Source organism: Martes martes, assembly GCF_963455335.1.
Source record: "Martes martes genome assembly, chromosome: 4".
Classification (NCBI taxonomy): domain Eukaryota; kingdom Metazoa; phylum Chordata; class Mammalia; order Carnivora; family Mustelidae; genus Martes; species Martes martes.
In genome coordinates this window covers 83,104,117-83,121,951 of record NC_137891.1, presented here as the reverse complement: position 1 = coordinate 83,121,951, position 17,835 = coordinate 83,104,117, and the positions used below count along the sequence as shown (strand labels likewise).

Genomic DNA, 17,835 nt, shown 5'->3' with positions numbered 1-17,835 from the left:
TAATCTTTTTAGAGTCCTCTCCCTTTTTGTCTATCATGCTCCAGCTACACTGTGAACATACTCTAACTAGAGTGAACAAGCTGAAGCTGTTTAGACCATAGTGTATAAAGTTGAAAATTCCATGTTCTCATTTACCTTTGAGCCTTCTCACATACTGGTTCTTCTGTACTACATATATTCAAAGGAGCCAACAGAGACAAATGAAGATGAAGATTAAAAAGAGCAAGAGGAGGGAGGATTATTTGGAAGCAAATGAGGAAATGATCAGAAATGGAATCAGTAGTGAGAGTAGAAAGCTGGGAACAGGGACTCTCCTCCCTGGAAAAAGGGAATAGATACTGACAGATAGCTCTGTAGAGAGGCAGCAAGTAATTTATTCAGTAAAGTAGAAGTCGCAGAGATCCATTAAGAGGGAAATAACTATAGTGATTATCAATATTCTTTTTTTATGCTTATTTTGGTTTTTTAGAGAGGGAGGGGGAGTGACAGAGAAGGGGGCAGAGGGAGAAAGAGAATCTTAAGCAGGTTCCACACCTAGCACAGACCCTAACACGGGGCTCCATCTCACAACCCTGAGATCATGACCTAAGCGGAAATCAAGGGTCAGACACTCAACTGACTGAGCCACCCAGGCACCCCATCAATATTCTTAAATACACTTCTGTCATAAGAACATCTCTTTCTAAAACACTGAGTGACACCAACTATAATTTTACTTCATAAATAAAGGATAGCATAGGACAGTAGAAAAAACATGGTGTTTCAAGTCTTCAGGCTTAAATTTACATCTTGGCTCTGTCAATTATTAACTGAGTGTCCTTTGACAACTACCTAACTTCTCTCTGTCTCAGTTTCCTCATTTGTAAACTGGAATAATAGTCCTAAAAGCCTGTAGGAGAATTATGAAAATTTGAGATAATATGTATACAGAATCCTAGTACATAGCTAGGATTGAATAAACAAGTTAACAACGAAGCAAGTAACAACAATATTGTCACAAGTGTGAGATGCTATTCAAAAATGCAATAAATTATATTCCTTTAAACACTCAAAATGAAACTAAAAAGAATCAATGAGCCATACTCCTGCAAAAAGTCCATATCCACGAATTGCAATGGATAAATCTTTGCTGTTTGAATCCACGTTCCTGATGATTCCATAGAATTGCTCCATAAAGTACTGTAGCTTACTCTTATGCATTTCCGCATCTTTTGCCACCATAAAAGAAATCTGCAATTGCATAATATTTAGTTTTTAGAAATATTTAATAGCGAAACAAAGGAATCTATTACAATGTAAAAAGGCTAGAATTATTTAATTAGATATTATCAATGTGTTGTTACAATTCTACACAATCACTTTTATTGATAAAGAATCACGTTTCAATTTACTTAGTCTGCATCAAGTTGAGAAAAGACACTCTCCTTATTACATGTGATGTATTTTTCCTAGAGAAAGGCACTGAAAGAGACCATGCCAATGCAAGAAGACATGCACAAAAACCAGGTTTTGAATTTAGGCTCCCCGATGAAGCAGAAAGCATAGTTAGAGCTTTTCTGTAACTCATAGCGTGGTGTAGAGTTGTGTAGTCCCAGCAGCTAGCGAGTTTAGAATTAAAAGATTCAATGTCTCAGTAGAGCAACACACAAAACAGAGTTCAGGACTTACAATCAGAAAGAAACACAAGCATCTCATCTTTCAAAAAAGCAAGCTACAAATTGTAAAGCTTGAATGAGGTGAGGCAAGGGAAAAAAGTACTCTGAGAAGCAAGTTGATCTCTATCTACCATACTGTGACAGTAACCTAAATGTAAGAACTAATACAAACGTTCAAAAAATCATTCCTAATTTCAGCATAAAGACTGTCCACAAAGACAAGTAAGGAAAGAATCTAGATAATTATCAAAGGCAGAAAAAAGGTATCCACCTTTCACAGTCAACCTTCCAATATACATACCCTAAGCCTGCATGAAACCCCATTTATTTTAGAAGAATGGGGTATCATATATACTGCCTCAAAATTTCCTTCTTCACAAGTCTATCAGGAACATGTTCTTCAAGATGTTAGGAAACACCACCAACTTACTTAATCACAGAATAGTTTTTCACTTTATAAATATACTATAATGTTTATAATTTATAAATTGTTTCTAATTTTGAATATTATGTTTTCAACATTCTTTTTATACATTATTATCTAATTGTTCTCTGCATACAGTAGCAAAAAGTTGGAAAGAATTATCCAACAGCAGAGGACAAATATAAATATGACTTAAATATAATTTTATTAGTTATGCTGCCATTACAAATTAATCATGCAGCTCTCAATGCACTATCAGGAAAACATATCCAACACAACGTAAAAATCATAAAGTGACAGAAATTATGAATATTCCTTGAGAAGAAATGAAATGAAAGGAGGTAAGGTGGGAGAGAAAGGAGAGAGTAAGGAACAGAGAAGGAGAGGGGAAGGTAATAGGAGCAATACTACTAAAATGGTGATTCTTTTTTTTTCCTTAATGGTGGCTTTCAGAAGATTTTAACAGTCTTCTTTGTACACTTCTGTATTTTTTTGAATTCTATGCTGCTATCCTGTAATGTTTATAAGAACTTTATAGAAATCTATGAAAAATTTCTTTCCCTCAGAAACAATTTTTAAATTTACATACAATAGTCAAAATAATATTGGATAAGAAAGAAGCTGGAAGACATCCACCACTTCATTTCAACACTTAACATAAAGCTAGAATAGCCAAGACAGTGAGGTACTGATGTAAGGACAGATGAATGGAACAAAACAGAGAGTCCCACCAATAAAACCTATCAATTGCTTTTTTGAAAAAGATACAGAGGTAAGTCACTGGGGAAAGAAGAGTCTTTTCAACAAATGATGCTCACAGCTAAAATGAGGAGGGAAAAATCAACTTCCAACCCTTACTTTATACTGTACGCAAAAACCAATTCAAAATGGACTACAGACTATAAAACTGTAACTCTAAGATTTCGTGAAGAAAACTAGGAGAAAATCTCTATGACCATGAGATAGGCAAAAATTTCTTAGGACATGGAAAGGAAAACAGGTTGGTAAACTGGACTTAAACTTTAAAACATCTGCTCTTTCAAAGATGCTGCTAAGAAAATATCTGCTTTTTCAAAGATGCCATAGAAGAGAAATTATTTGCAATATTTTTAGAAAAAGACTTGTATCCCAATGATGTAGAGAACCTTCACAACTCATTTATAAAAAGACATACAACCTAATTTTAAAATAAGCAAAATATCTGAATGAATACCTCACAAAATATAAGAAGGCTACAAAATACAGAAAAAGAGATCATTATCAACAGTCACCATGGAAATTCAAATTATAACCACAGTAAGGTAACATCATACACCCATGAGAGAGATAAAATTAAAAAGAGCAACAATACCTTGTGTTGATGAGGATATGGGCTGACAGAAACTCCCATGCAATGCTAGTGGGAATTAAACTGGTGCAACCAGCTTGAAAAGAGTTCATCAGTTTCTTATAGTTTAATATATATCTACCATATGACCCAGCAATTACATTTCTAGGCTTTTACCCAAGAGAAATGAAAGCATATGTCCACACATACACTTCATCACAATGTTCTTAACTATTTTAATTAAAATAGCCCGAAGTTGGAAACAACCCAAATGTCTATAACATTCTGTGTATATCCCTGCAACGGGATACTGTCTGTGCCACAATTCAGACAGATCTTCAGGGAATAGTTTGTAAATTTAGCTACCATTTAACTATCACAAACTTTTGGTGAATCTTGAAAAGTTTTCCAGAAACAACTCAACCAGCCTAACTCCATAACACCTGGCCTAAACAGCAGGTATTTCTAGATACCTTTGAATGCTCAGACCCACAAGTACATTCCCTCTAGCATTCTCAATTCTACAATCACATCCTAACTAGATGGAAAATACACAAGGGCAAATGGATTCTTCTTTTTCTTGAAGTAAGGTGGAACACAAACATCTTAATATGACAGAGGGCCCTCACCTCTCAGGAGGTGTTTCCTCACCCCCAGGTGGCTGCGCCTGGCTCTGAGATCCCCGACTCCCCAGCCTTCCTTCCTTCTACCTCATCATTGCTGTATCTCATGCCCATCAGACTCCCTCAGTCTTGGCTCTGTGTACCTTTCTTTCAGTCCTGACGCCACCCATGTGGCTGATTAATAATCAAGCTTTTTAATTTAAATACTACAGAAGCTAATAGATCATCCTCTATTCATTTTTCAAATGTGCATGCACAAAACTGAAATTTAATGTTTTGCATGGAAAAAATACTTTTAAATAGAAGTTGAATACCTGTTTCAGAAAAGATTCCAGAGCTGAATGTGCAGCTTTTTTCAATTCTACATTTGTATGGCTACACCATTTTGACAATACTTCAAATAAAGAAATGTAGTTGTCCAGAAGGCAGGTGCTAAACTGAGATGCATGCAGGGTAAATAAGCATAAGCCAGCTGAAATAGCAAAAACCATAATATTTAAAATAGAACAACAGAAAGCAAAATAAAAAACTAAGAAAGCTTTAAGTATATATCAAAACTAAAACTGTTCATGAAGATCCACTATCATTATACTATAATAACTTAGGGATCTTGATCAGAGTTCTAACACCACCAACCTTCATTTGAATCAATAGGCCAAGCTTTGCGCAGTGGTAGTATCGTAGCCAATGAGGTTTATCTGAGGCGCGATTATTAATAATTAAATCAATAGGCCAATGTCCCCCAAAACAAAGTTCAGGAATAGGATCAGGGTTTATTTAAAGTCAGTATCAAACACTCTGGATCCCATAAAAGATGCTCTAAAGTAATTTTTAAAAAATCATGTATTCTAAGTGTGACTATCTAACCAGTTTGCACTCTAAAAACAAAGTCTCCAAGAGCCTCCCTGTAAGTGTACATGAAACATCAGAGACATTATCATGCATACGCTACTCACAGTTTCAGCAAAAGTTAACTCAAGACATTAATTTAAAAATCTGAAATATTCCATCTTGTTAAATATACAATCTTACCTAAGGGTACCGCATATCTCTTCAGATCGATCTATTTAAAAAAAAAATTACCATCAATGTTCAACAATTTCAAGTCTCAGCAATGAAAGAATTAGAGTAATATTAATCCCACCTGGGGACGAATTGCCTTTAGTGCAAAATCAAAAATCTCCCTTGAAGTCTGGGGATCTGGGAAAAAAACAAAAAGAAGCCTCCATTACAAATCCCAACAGTATCATCTCACAAACCTCACAAATGCTTTACAACAGCTTTATTTCATACAGCTCAAATTCAGGAATCACATCTTCTATCATTCATTTCAGCTGATGAGCTGCAAGCTATGACTGCTGCAGTTATTACCATAGTAAAATAAGAAGAGAAGGTGTAACAAGGACATGAGTTTCAGTTCCATCTCATCACTTACAAGTTCTATTAGGTAATCTCTCAGGGCTTTAATTTTCTTATCTATAAAAAGGGACACTATATAGCCTCTTTGAGAATTGTATGGAGGATTATAAGGCCAAGCACATGATCACTATCCTTATGCTATCCTTATTCAGCACATAGTATACCAAATTACAAACATGAATAAAATATGATCTTTGACCTAAGTGAACTTGTCACCTAAAGATAAAACAGCTATACAAGTATATCCCAAGACTCTTATCCTGACCTGACAAACATCACAATTATTTAACTGTCTCCCACCAGTATTCACTGCAGCTGTTCAGAAATCAAGCTTTACTGATCAGTAAGTTCTCTGCCCTTGTAGCAGTGACTTGCAAACAGCAGAGGCTCAAAAATTGTTTACTTTAATCTAAAGGACTGATATATTTAAAAACAGAGCACAACTGGGAAAGATGATAGAGGGAAAAGGGGTCAGAAGTCAGCATGTCTGTAGAATAATGCCATAAAAGAGATAACTTAAAAGCTCCTTGTATCTAATATAAGGAGAGATTTCTTTTGGCTATTAGTATTCAAGACAGGCTTTAAAGACACAGCAGCATTGAGCTGGGCCTAAAAGAATGGGAACTAATTAAAAAAAAAGGTCATTCTAATACTAATAGAAAGTGACCATGTAGACACAGGTGTATAGACTCAAGGGCATGAGGTACCTGCCAGCACACAGCTGGTCTAGAATGGGTGGACTCAGGTGAACACAGTGAGATGCAGGAATGCAAGGGCCTGAGCTCTTAGTAGTGGGAATGGACACTGCCTCCGTGACCTTTCCCAGGCTCTGCCTCTCACTGTCTGCTATGTCCATCTCTGCTTTCTAGTGGACCATCTCGACGAGCATGCTCTTGTATTTACTTTTTTATTGTGGTAAAATATATATAATAGTATTTACCATGTTAACCATGTATAAGTGTACAATTTGGTGGAGTTAAATACCATTGTTGTGTACTCACCACCATTATCTATACCCAAAACATTTTTATCATCCCCTACAGAAAGGCTGTACCCATTAAACTTAATTCCCCTGATCCCCAGCCTTTGGCAACCTTGATTCTACTTTCTGAACCTATAAACTTCCCTGTTACTGCTACCTCATTCAGTATTTATACCTTTGTGACTGGCTTGCCACACTTAGCATAATGTCCTCTAAACCACATGTTGTAGCATAGGACAGTATTTCCTTCCTTTTTTAAGGCTGAGTAATATTCTGTTGAATGATATACTAACTTGTTTATCCATTCAACTGCTGATGGACACTTAGGTTATTACTCCCTTTTAACTATTATAGATAATATTGCTAGGAACATAAGTGTGCACATTCTGGTATTTACTTCTAAAAACCCCCTCTTATCACCTTGTCTCCCTTCAGCTATACATGTCTTTGGTATTCTCTGTTAAGATTTCTCTAAAGGGTTTTCTGCAGATAGCCTCCACTTCCTCCCTTCCGTTCCACCTTGTCTTCGCCCTACTAAACCCTTAATCTGCTCTGTCCAGCCTGTTTTCTAACACTCAAATGAACCTTCGTGGACCCACACTGCAGCTCTGGTGGCTTTGCACTGAGACTCTACCCAGAGCAAAGCACATTACATCCTTGCCCCTCTCTCTGCACCAGCTCCCCAGCTAAACTTGCTCACACTCACAGTTTCACATATTACCTCTATGCTGAAAACTTCCAAACTTGTATCTTAAAGTCTACTTTCTCCTGCAAGATCCAGTCTTACATATACAACTGTGCCCTTAACAAGTAAGCTGAGATATTCTATAGAATCTATGGTTAAACATGTCCAAAACAAAAGCCAGGTTTTGCCTGAAACCTGCCCCACCCAACTTAAACACCCCTGCACCACACTCAAGAGCAAAGTTTCTCAATCCTACACCAAAACAAATCTTACATCCAATAGCAGTCAGGTAGACCCCTGCAGAACATCAACTAGCCCAAACCTATTCATTAGAGAAAAAATACAGTTTCTCATTCCATTAGGAATAAAACTCCAGCTTGGAATCCCCTCACACACTGACCTCATATCCTGTGCAATCTCTCCCTAGGCACTCTCTGTGTGCCACTGTGCTCTAGATACGCCAGTTCTCTTGAACCCTTCTGACCACTGTGTGCTGGCGAGGCTTGAGGCCTGGGTACTTACTGGTCCCTTTACCTAGCATGCTCTTCTGAGCTCTTTCCCAGCTGTCTGCTTGCCATCCTGCAGGCCTCCTTAGGTTCTTGTTGCCTCCTCACAAAGAACCAGGAGGCTATATACATCCTCTACCCTCTCCACAGTCTGATATTCCTTTCACTGTACCCAACCTGTTTGCATCATTGAACCCTGAAATCTGTAATACCTTGTTCATCTATTTATTGTCTGTTTCCTCTACTAAACTGAGTACATGATGGTAGGAATCTGGAGATTCTGATCAATGAATCTAACACCTAATTCATCATTTTTTAGATAGAGGGCACCCAAGAACACATACTGTATGAATGAAAACATTAGTATTAGTTTTTAGTGCTTGATGTCACAGGATCATGGGATGACAGAAAAACTATCAAAAAGTTTTACCACTTTTTGGTTATATAATTTACTACTGCTGTTGTAACTGTCACAAAGTAGGTGTATTAAAAAATATAAATTTGTTACTATAAAGTTCTGGAGATGAGAAATCTGAAATGGGTCTCACTGAGGTAAAACCAGAGCGTCAGTTATCATATGATCTCACCGACACGTGGAATTTGAGAAAGGATCATAGGGTTGAAGAAGGGAAAAAAATGAATGGGATGAAACCAGAGAGGGAGACAAACCGTAAGACACTCTTAATCTCAGGAAACAAACTAAGGGTTGCTGGAGTGGAGAGCAGTGGGAGGGATAGGGTGGCTGGGTGATGGGACATTGGGGAGGGTATGTGCTATGGTGAGCACTGTGAATTGTGTAAGACTGATGAATCATGGACCCGTACCCCTGAAACAAATAATACATTATATGTTAAAAAAAAGGGGGGGGTGTCAGCAGGGCTGTGTTCCTTTTCCACAGGCTTTAGGGGATTAGAATGAGGACATCACTAGGAGCCATTACTCTGCTACCACATCAGTTGTATGATTTTGGGCAAGTAATGTCTTAGTTCTAGTTTCCTAATCTAGAAACATGGATATTATTACCCATCTTAGAGAGCTATTACTGGAATTTTCCTTGCAACTATTCTAGAATAGTCTTTAGCACATGGTAAATGAGCAAAAAGTGCTGTTATTTTTCTTAGACTATACGTGTTCACTGAATATCAATTAATACCAAACGCGAATACAAAGACAAATCAACATCACCTGCCAGCAGGTGCAAGTGACAGAAATAAACATAAAACCTGCTAAATTAAAAATACATCATAGGAAGTACTGTAACAGAACACAGAAGCCAGAGGAAGTGATCTCAGGGAAATCATTAAAGTTTCAAATGGGTGTTCTGTGAGCAAGAACCTGATGAAATGGGAAGCTGGTAACAGAATATGGGACAGATGAGAGAGAAAACAAGAGATAAGAAATCACACAGAGCTACTACAACATCCTTGGTAAGCAATAGAGGGATGAGTAAAAATAAATGAGGGATGAGTAAAAATATTAGGTTGAAACATGAAATTGCTGTTTTTCTAGGTCAAAAATCATTGGATGGGCACCTGGGTGGCTCAGTCGGTTATAGCCTCTGCCTTCGGCTCAGGTCATGATCCCAGAGTCCTGGGATCGAGCCTCGCATCAGGTTCTCTGCTTGGCAGGGAGCCTGCTTCTCTCTCCCTCTGCCTGCCTCCCTGCCTACTTGTGATCTCTGTCAAATAAATATATAAAATCTTAAAAAAAAAAAATCAATGGACGTTGGAATATAAAAATACTGGATATTGGTATTTCATAAGTTTCAACCTAATAAAAGCAAACACACAGCAAGTAGAAAAATTTGGCAATTACTTGAAAAGAAATGGTAAGAAATAGCAAATAGAGGATTTTTGCCGTTTAAAGGATCTTTTAGGGTTAAAAGTTTTCATTGCCTTTTAAAAAGAAATGAATTTCATAATGCATACAATGCCATCCTAGCTAGACTATCCTCTAAAACTTTAATTTCGAGATATTACAAGGAAACATTATAACTATAAAGAAAAGCATATTAAACAAACTTTAAAATTCATAGGCAAGAATCTGTATCCTAAGAATTACAAAATGTTGATGGAAGAAATCAAAGAATAAATAAATAAACTTAAATAAACCTAAATAAATGGAGAGATAAATTGTGTTTATGGATTGGAAAATTTAGCATAGCAAAGATGTCGGTTCTCTCCTGATTATTATACAGGCGTAATGCAGGGACTATCAAAATTCAAGGAAAGTGTTTTGTAGACACAAACTTATTCTAGAATATACATGGAAAAGGATAGCACTTAAATGATTTCATGGGGCACCTGGGTGGCTCAGTCAGCAAAGCCTCTGCTTTTGGCTCAGGTCATGATCCTGGGGTCCGGGGACTGAGCCCCAGTCAGGCTCCCTGTCAAGGGGTGGTCCGCTTCTCCCTCTGCCTCTCCTTTCCCCCCTACCCCCACCGGTTGTGCTCCCTCTCTCTTGCTCTCTCTACCAAATAAATAAATATTTAAAAAAAATAAGTAAATAAATGATTTCAAAGGCAGTTCTTTTGGGGACACATGGGTGGTTCAGTCGGTAAAGCGTCTGCCTTTGGCTCAGGACATGATCCTAGGGTCCTGGGACTGAGTTCCACATCAGGCTCCTTACTCAGTAGGGAGCCTGCTTCTCCCTCTGTCTGCCGCTCCCCCTGCTCGTGCGTGCTCTCTCTCTGACAAATAAATGAATAAAATCTTAAAAAAAAAAAAAAAACAGTTCTTTTGAAAAAGAATAAAATGGGAGGGCTTTACTAGACATTAATGCTTGCTGTATCATTGCAGTCAAAAAGATAGTGTGCTGTTGGCAGAGGAATATATACATAAACCAATGGAACAGAATAGAGAACTTGAGAAATAGAACAAACACAAATATACACCCCAAGTAAGTTTTTACATAGGCACATAAACAATGCGAAAGTGATTTGGCAATGATTTCATGGACATGACAAAAACACAGGCAACAAAAGAAAAAATAGATAACTAGACTTCATCAAAATAAAAAACCTTTACACATCAAAGGACATAAAGGCAACCCATAAAATGGGAGAAAACACTCACACATCACGCATTTGGTAATGATATCCGAATACCTAAAGAACTCCTACAATTCAAAACAAAGTCAAATGATCCCATTAAAAAATTGGGCAAAGAACTTAAATTACATTTCTCCAAAGAAAATATGTAAATAGCCATAAGCACATGAAAAGCCACTCAACATCACTAGTCATAAGGAAAATGAAATGAAAACCACAATGATATATCACTTCACACCCATTATGATGGCTATTATCAAAAACAAGAAAATATCAAGTATTGGCAATAATATGGAGTAACTGGAATCCTTATGCATTGTTGGTGAGAATATAAAATTGTTGTAGCTGCTCTGGAAAACAACATGGCAAAAATTTAAACACAGAATTAGCATATAATCCAGTGATTCCACTTCTGGGTATACCCCTCAAAAAACAAAAGCAAGGACTCCAATAGATATCTGCACTTTCTAGCAGCACACTCGCAAGTCAAAAAGGAGTGGTTTGGGGTGGATGGAGGGCTGTGGTGGGGAAGAAAGGTGGCTGTGGCTATAAAAGGATAGCTGGAGGGCTTATGGTGATGGTCTGTTTAGTATCTTGACTATGGTTGTTCATACACAAATCTGTACATGATAAAACTGCAGAGAATGAAATACATGCAAAGGTGTGCACATAAAACTAGTGAAATGTGGATAAGGTTGGTAGATTTACCAATGTCAATACCCTGGTCATGCTATTGCACTAGTTATAATAGAGGTCATCACTGTAGAAAGTGCGTAAAGGACAAAGGAACCTCTCTGCATTATTTGTCACAACTGTGTGTGAATCCACAACTGGCTTAAAAGTCCAAAAAAATAAATAGGCAATTCATTTTAGAATTACAGTTTTTTTTTTTAAGATTTTATTTATTTATTTGACAGACAGAGATCACAAGTAGGCAGAGAGGAGAGAGAGAGGGGAGAAGCAGGCTCCCCACCGAGCAGAGAGCGCGATGCAGGGCTCGATCCCAGGACCCTGGGACCGTGACCTGAGCCGAAAGCAGAGGCTTTAACCCACTGAGCCACCCAGGCACCCCTAGAATTACAGTTTTTGAACTAAGAAGAAAATCAACTGAAGTCAAACAATACCTTCTTCCATGGATTTGGTGAAGTTACACATGAGTGAAGACAAGCCCTTCAGACACCCTGCCAGAACAGGCAATTTGGGCTCTCTTATTGCTGATGTCATCTTAAAAAAAAAAAAAAAAGAGTTTTAAAGAAGCTCTCGTTAGGCAAAAAACACAATCAAATCTTTGGAAGCAGAGGAACATAGTTTGCCATACCTGGGTCTTAAGTTCACCCAGAAAAGCCCGGAAAAGTTTTTCTGAATTATTTATCATTTCACTAGGATGAACTTCACCTAATACTCCCAGAAGCTCATATATTTTTTCCAAAACTGAAAAATAAATTTTAGATAAGGCCAAAAATTACATTTAAATAAACAAAAAAGTATGAACAACAAAATTAGAGAACATTTAGTTCAAAAGTAATTTCATAATAAGACATAGAAAATATCTAGTTTTATGTACCAGAATCTTTCCTGATAAATTTTATGCCAATCTACTATCATAAACTAAGTTACATTTGATATGTGTTGTGAGTTTTCTTTTCTTTTCTTTTTTGTGAGCTTTCTACTTAAATCATTTCATGGGGCACCTGGCTGGCTCAGTCAGTAGAGCTTGCAACTCTTAATCTCAGGGTCATGGATTCACACTGGGTGTGAGTGAAGCCTACTTAAAATAAAATAAAATAAATCATTTCATAAAGATTAAACTTTCAGAAGCAGAAGTATTCACATGTTTTTGTCTATTTCCATTTGGGTTTATTTTCAGCAAGAAGGATTCATCTGTAAAACATATAAATGCTTTAGTAGAGAAAAACATTAAGTTTTACATTAATTTTTTAAAGTCAATTTGTTAAAATATTTAAAAATAACATTTGAATGCATCTCACCTGTATCCTGTACTTTTGTTTTCGATGCAAGTTCTCCATAGAATTTGCTAAATAACTCTCCAATTCTAAATTCATCCATGAGTCTAGAACTTCTTAAAATCCGAAGTAACTAAAATAATACAAACTAGCATTGTCTAAACAAGAAAAGAATGACGAGGCTTCCTCTTCTGCACTGTTTCTATACAACAAAGCTCCAGAATCATGTGTCTCTAGGGGATTTCCTTGGCCTCTTGTCACTCCTATCTAGCCTGATTATTTGGGAGGTGGAGGCTGAGGCAGGTGGTGGAAGACAGGGGATACAAAGGGAAAGAGGCTGTAGACTTAAGTTTACCTTCCCAAGAAACCAATTAATATGACTAGAACCATTCTCTCGGAGGCACTTAAGACAAGGAATAACAAACCTAAAGAAATTCTAAAATAGAGATGCAATAAAAGAGATGCATCTGAAAGATAAAACAGGTGAGAGTGAACACCCAAGAAGCACTTAAATACAACATACAGGCCCATTTTCATGGTATGGTTTAGGAAAGAACTCAAAGCTACAATGATGTGGATTCTGGCATCTCTTAGAAGCCTTAGTTTTTAAGAGTCAGGGTAATGATTTTTCCTCTTAATTCCCCTCACAACTCAAAATCCCTCCTCTGCTACCCAGAAAAGACTGAGAGCAAAAGACAACGGTATTAACAGGTGATGGTCAGAAAATCTTGTCAATACATCAAAGTGACTAAATCTTCGCCTCCAACATCTCTCACTCAAAACATAACTCAAAACACTTAATTTTATGCTTTTTAAATTATATGCTTAATATGAAATACATGTACTTAGAAATAATAAAATTACCTTAATAAGAAGATCTAGGGCTGGTACTTTACATTTAGCAGCTTTATCCTTTGTGTAAACACTGGTACAAGTATTCTAGGTTTTAAAAGGAGAGATACCAAAATCATTAGTAACATCTTAGTTCTTCACAAGAGCTAAAAATTCATCTCTGAGAGGAACAATACCGATATATAACCTACTACAATTTAGTATTCAGCTGTTAAAAGTATAATATTAAGACTGTGGACTCTGAAAAACAATCTGAGGGTTTTGGAGGGGCGGAGGGTGGGAGGTCGGGTGAGCCTGGTGGTGGGTATTATGAAGGGCACGTATTGCATGGAACACTGGGTGTGGTGCATAAACAATGAATTCTGGAACACTGAAAAGAAATTAAAAAAAAAAACAAAAATTTTTTAAAAATTAAAAAAAGATAAGTATAATATTAGAGTATATAAACACACAGATTAAAAATTACTGAAAATATTTATGTAGTATGTTATGGTAATAATATCAATACTAATCACAAAACACAAAGTAAAAAGACACCTAAGCAGGATTAAAAACAAAAAAAGTTATGCCTCCTTGCATACTTCCCATAGCACTTGTTGCCATATATCAAGAAAGCAAGCATGAAAAAATTTAAAAAGGTAACTAAAGCAATTCAAAGAAGAATGGTTGGGACTCCACAGTAGAATAGCTCAGTCTAGAAGGAGGCCACTTGGCTCCAAGTTTTGGGTGAAGTTTCTTAACTTCTAAGTCTCATTTTTAAGCTTAACAAGATTTAAAATACCTACCTAAAAGAGTTTTAGTAAAATTAAAAAAGACAAACTGTACCATGAAAAAACTTTGTAAAATATGAAGCGCTCTACAAATGCTAGTTACTCCTACTGTTTAAGCAATTTTTTAAAATACAGTTGACTCTTAAGCAGCACAGGCTGGAACTGTACAAGTCTACTTATACCCACTTATACCCAGATTTTTCTCCATACAGTAAGGTACTGTAAATATATTTTCTCCTATGATTTCCTGAATAACATTTTCTTCTCTAGCTGACCCAACTATAAAAATAAAATCCATAATACAGAGAACATACAAGACATGTGCTAATTAACTATTTATGTTTATCAGTAAAGCTTCCAGTCAATAGTAGGCTACTGGCAGTTAACTTTCTGGGCAGTCCAAAGTCAAAATACACGGATTTTCAACTTCATGCAGCGGGTCAATGCCGCTAACCCCCTGTTGCTCAATGTTCAACTGTGTTAGGATTCCAAGCCAGAAAGGCTAGAAATCAACAGAAGATAAAATTAAAATCTATTCAAAAAAGATTGATGATTATTACATCATATATTATGGCTAATTGTAATCAATAAAATAACTTCTTATAAATTACCCCAGACTGAATATATACTTCTTCATCAAATCTTAGCATCCGAGACTAGAAGTAATTTGGGGCCAATAAAAACAACTTAACTTATGCCACTTGTTGAAAGCAAAACAAGTCTGAGAAAGAACTACTTAATTTATTATTACTAGTTCCACAGTAAATTATGAGGACACCTGGGGAAGACAAATGGAAAGAGAACGGGAGGCACAAGAAAGGCAAACTTCTAACTGCTGCCAAAGGGCATATAGGAAGGACATGAAATAAGAATCTTATCCTGCAGAATTCTTTAACATTGTTTTATTAATGTTTTGAAACTTCCCCACAATTCAAAAAACCCAATTTATTATGACTTTTTACAAAAGATATTATTTATCCTATGTGCAAAAAGTTATCAAAGTAGTTTTTGACAAGGGCCTTACCTTATTAAATCTGAAAAGAATAGCCCACTTCATTATTAGCCCACAATCAAGCACAAATAAAACTCCTTGATGAGAAAGGAGAAATAAAATATAAACCCAAGTTTAACTTACAGCATAAGTTAAAATCAATGTCGGTATATAATGAGATACGTTTTTTTCTCCTTACCTTAATTTCTAGAGAATAAGGTGTGATCTTCTGGCCAATTTTTTCTAAGAAAATACATAAAAATTTTAAGACTTCTTCTCTACAATCACGAAACTGTAACAAAAGAAATAAACACGGTAAATATGGGCAAGAAGAGTCACTCCAACATAAAGGAGTGTACAAGAAAAGGAAAATGAAATCTTCAACTTACTTCATCAATGCTAAGTGACTTCCGAACAAACACAAGCAAACCGAAATCTTTGGAAAAAATTAAGGAAGTCTGTAATGCTGGACAAAAAAAAAAAAAAACAAAGGTTAGAGAGCTACTAAGAAGCACTCCATAAACCCACCCTAAATGGACTGCACGTTTCTCAATTCAGCCTTATAAGCAATTAAACACTAACTTAAGGCTTCTGCATTTAAACAAGGAAAACAGGATAGGTGATATTCCACTGGGATGACGCAAGCAGAATAAAGGCCCCAAAGATACCTGAGCCCTAATCCCAATATCACACCTGTGAATACCCTAACTTTACATGGAAAAAGGACATTAAGGCTGCAAATGGAATTAAGGTTACTAATCAGCTGATTAAGAAAAAAGGGGGGATTATCCTGGATTATCCATGGGTCCAATATAATCACATGGGCCTGTACCAGTGGAGGAGAGAGTAAGAAAAATGTAAAGAGAACAGGAGAGAAGAGAGATTTCAAGCACAGGAGTTACTAGACCCATAGTTGCTGGCTTTGTAGACCGAGGCCATTACTCAAGAAATGTGGGTGGCCCCTACAAGCAGGGAACATCACGAAGGAAAAGGGACTTTAGTCCTATAAGTTGCAAAGAACAGAATTCTGCCAACCTGAAGGAAATGGATTCTACATGAGAGCCTTTAGAAAGTGAAGTGACCTGCCAGAAGCCTTGGTTTTAGTTTGGTGAGACCCCTGTTGGGCTTCTCACTACAGAATTGCAAGATTATTAAATCTATGTTGTTTTAAACTACTACGCTTGTGGTATTTGTTACAGCAGCAATAGAAAACTAATACATTCCTCTATAATCTTCCACCTGAGAAAACATAGACTAAACATTCAGAACAAACTTGGAGCTACTTTATAAACGAGTTAACTAAAGGAACAAAAAAGGAATTCTAATTTAGAAACTCTGAGACTAAGGGCACTTCGGTGGCTCACTCGGTTAAGCATGGGACTCAAATTTTGTCTGCGGTCATGATTTTAAGGTCTGTGAGATGGAACCAGACCTGGGGCTCCATGCTCAGCGGGGAATCCACTGGAGATATTCTCTCTCTTTCTCTGCCCCTCCCCCTCTCTAAAAACAAAACAAAACAAAACAAACCTTGAGACCAGAAGGCATTTACATGTTAGTTTTTTTTTTTAATTTATTTCCCCATTAGTAATATATCCTTGACAATATATAGGTACTAGACAGCACTAGAAGTTTTCATGCAATGATATATTTTAAAAGTGCTGAAAAGAGGCACTTTTACTACAAAGGAGCGAAAGATTCTCATTCAGGGACTGCTAAAAAAAGTTAAAAGAACTGCAGGGCTATAAGTTACATTTCTGCAATGCTTCTCAGAAGTAGGAACTGCAAACATAAGAGTTGGGAAAAGGTACTGGAGGATTTAGGCGCTTTCTAAAAAGGTGAAAGAAAATACTTTCTTTTGGTTCCCTCTGCCTCCTTTGCATAGCAATGATTGCCAAATTTAGGGTATTTTCACCAACATTACTTTTAAAGCATCTTTACTAAGAAAAAATGTAGCATCACAAACCACTTTTTATACACAACCACTGAAATTCCGACAATCCAGAATCAAACGACTGGACTTTTTCAAAACACTGTTAGATAACCCCGCTAGGAGAGAAAACTCCAGGCTGTTAGGCCCCCGCATAACACGGAAACCTCAAACGCGCACGCGCATTGGTACCCTCCTCGGCGCGTCGGGTACAGTACCCACCCAGCACCGCGGGGCCGGAGCTCAGCACGCACTCCTGTCCCAGGCCCCGGATCAGCTGATAACTGGCCATCGCCGCGCTGCAGCGGTCCCCGGCAGACAAGGACTCCTGCAGCTGCAATAGGGAGCCCCGCACGCCTGACGCGGAGTCAGCCATCACGGCCAAACCCAGCACTGCGCGTGCGCACACCCTGTCCGGGTCCCGAAATGCCGTGGGGCTCGGAGGCGGGGCTCACGGGTTGGAGGCGGGGTTCTCAGCGCAGGGGAGGTGCTCGCGGTGGCGGGAAACTTCGGGGAGACCCTGAAAGGAGGGGTCTTCTCTGTAGGAAAAGCCCCTTAGATGTCAGTTAATATATTGGCAGGTCAATGAGTGTGTTACATACAATACACTGGTAATGCACACATGGAAGCTTAGAGAGAAACAGGAATCTAGCAGTTTGAC

At 37.4% G+C, this 17,835-nt stretch overlaps 1 protein-coding gene across 1 annotated transcript in view; it reads right to left on the bottom strand.

The window, feature by feature from the left end:
• Positions 1 to 17,571, bottom strand: part of PRKDC (protein kinase, DNA-activated, catalytic subunit) — a 230,245-nt gene extending 212,674 nt beyond the window's left edge. Inside the window, exons 1-11 of the mRNA XM_080801920.1 lie at positions 17,397 to 17,571; positions 15,637 to 15,713; positions 15,447 to 15,539; positions 13,499 to 13,573; positions 12,659 to 12,767; positions 11,989 to 12,101; positions 11,795 to 11,894; positions 5,174 to 5,229; positions 5,062 to 5,092; positions 4,344 to 4,501; positions 1,084 to 1,230 (exon numbers count right to left, since the gene is read on the bottom strand). Coding sequence (XP_080658046.1) covers positions 1,084 to 1,230; positions 4,344 to 4,501; positions 5,062 to 5,092; positions 5,174 to 5,229; positions 11,795 to 11,894; positions 11,989 to 12,101; positions 12,659 to 12,767; positions 13,499 to 13,573; positions 15,447 to 15,539; positions 15,637 to 15,713; positions 17,397 to 17,550 — 1,113 coding nt within the window. The 5' untranslated portion in view covers positions 17,551 to 17,571. The remainder of the gene's footprint in view (positions 1 to 1,083; positions 1,231 to 4,343; positions 4,502 to 5,061; positions 5,093 to 5,173; positions 5,230 to 11,794; positions 11,895 to 11,988; positions 12,102 to 12,658; positions 12,768 to 13,498; positions 13,574 to 15,446; positions 15,540 to 15,636; positions 15,714 to 17,396) is intronic.
• Positions 17,572 to 17,835: the final 264 nt, after the last annotated feature.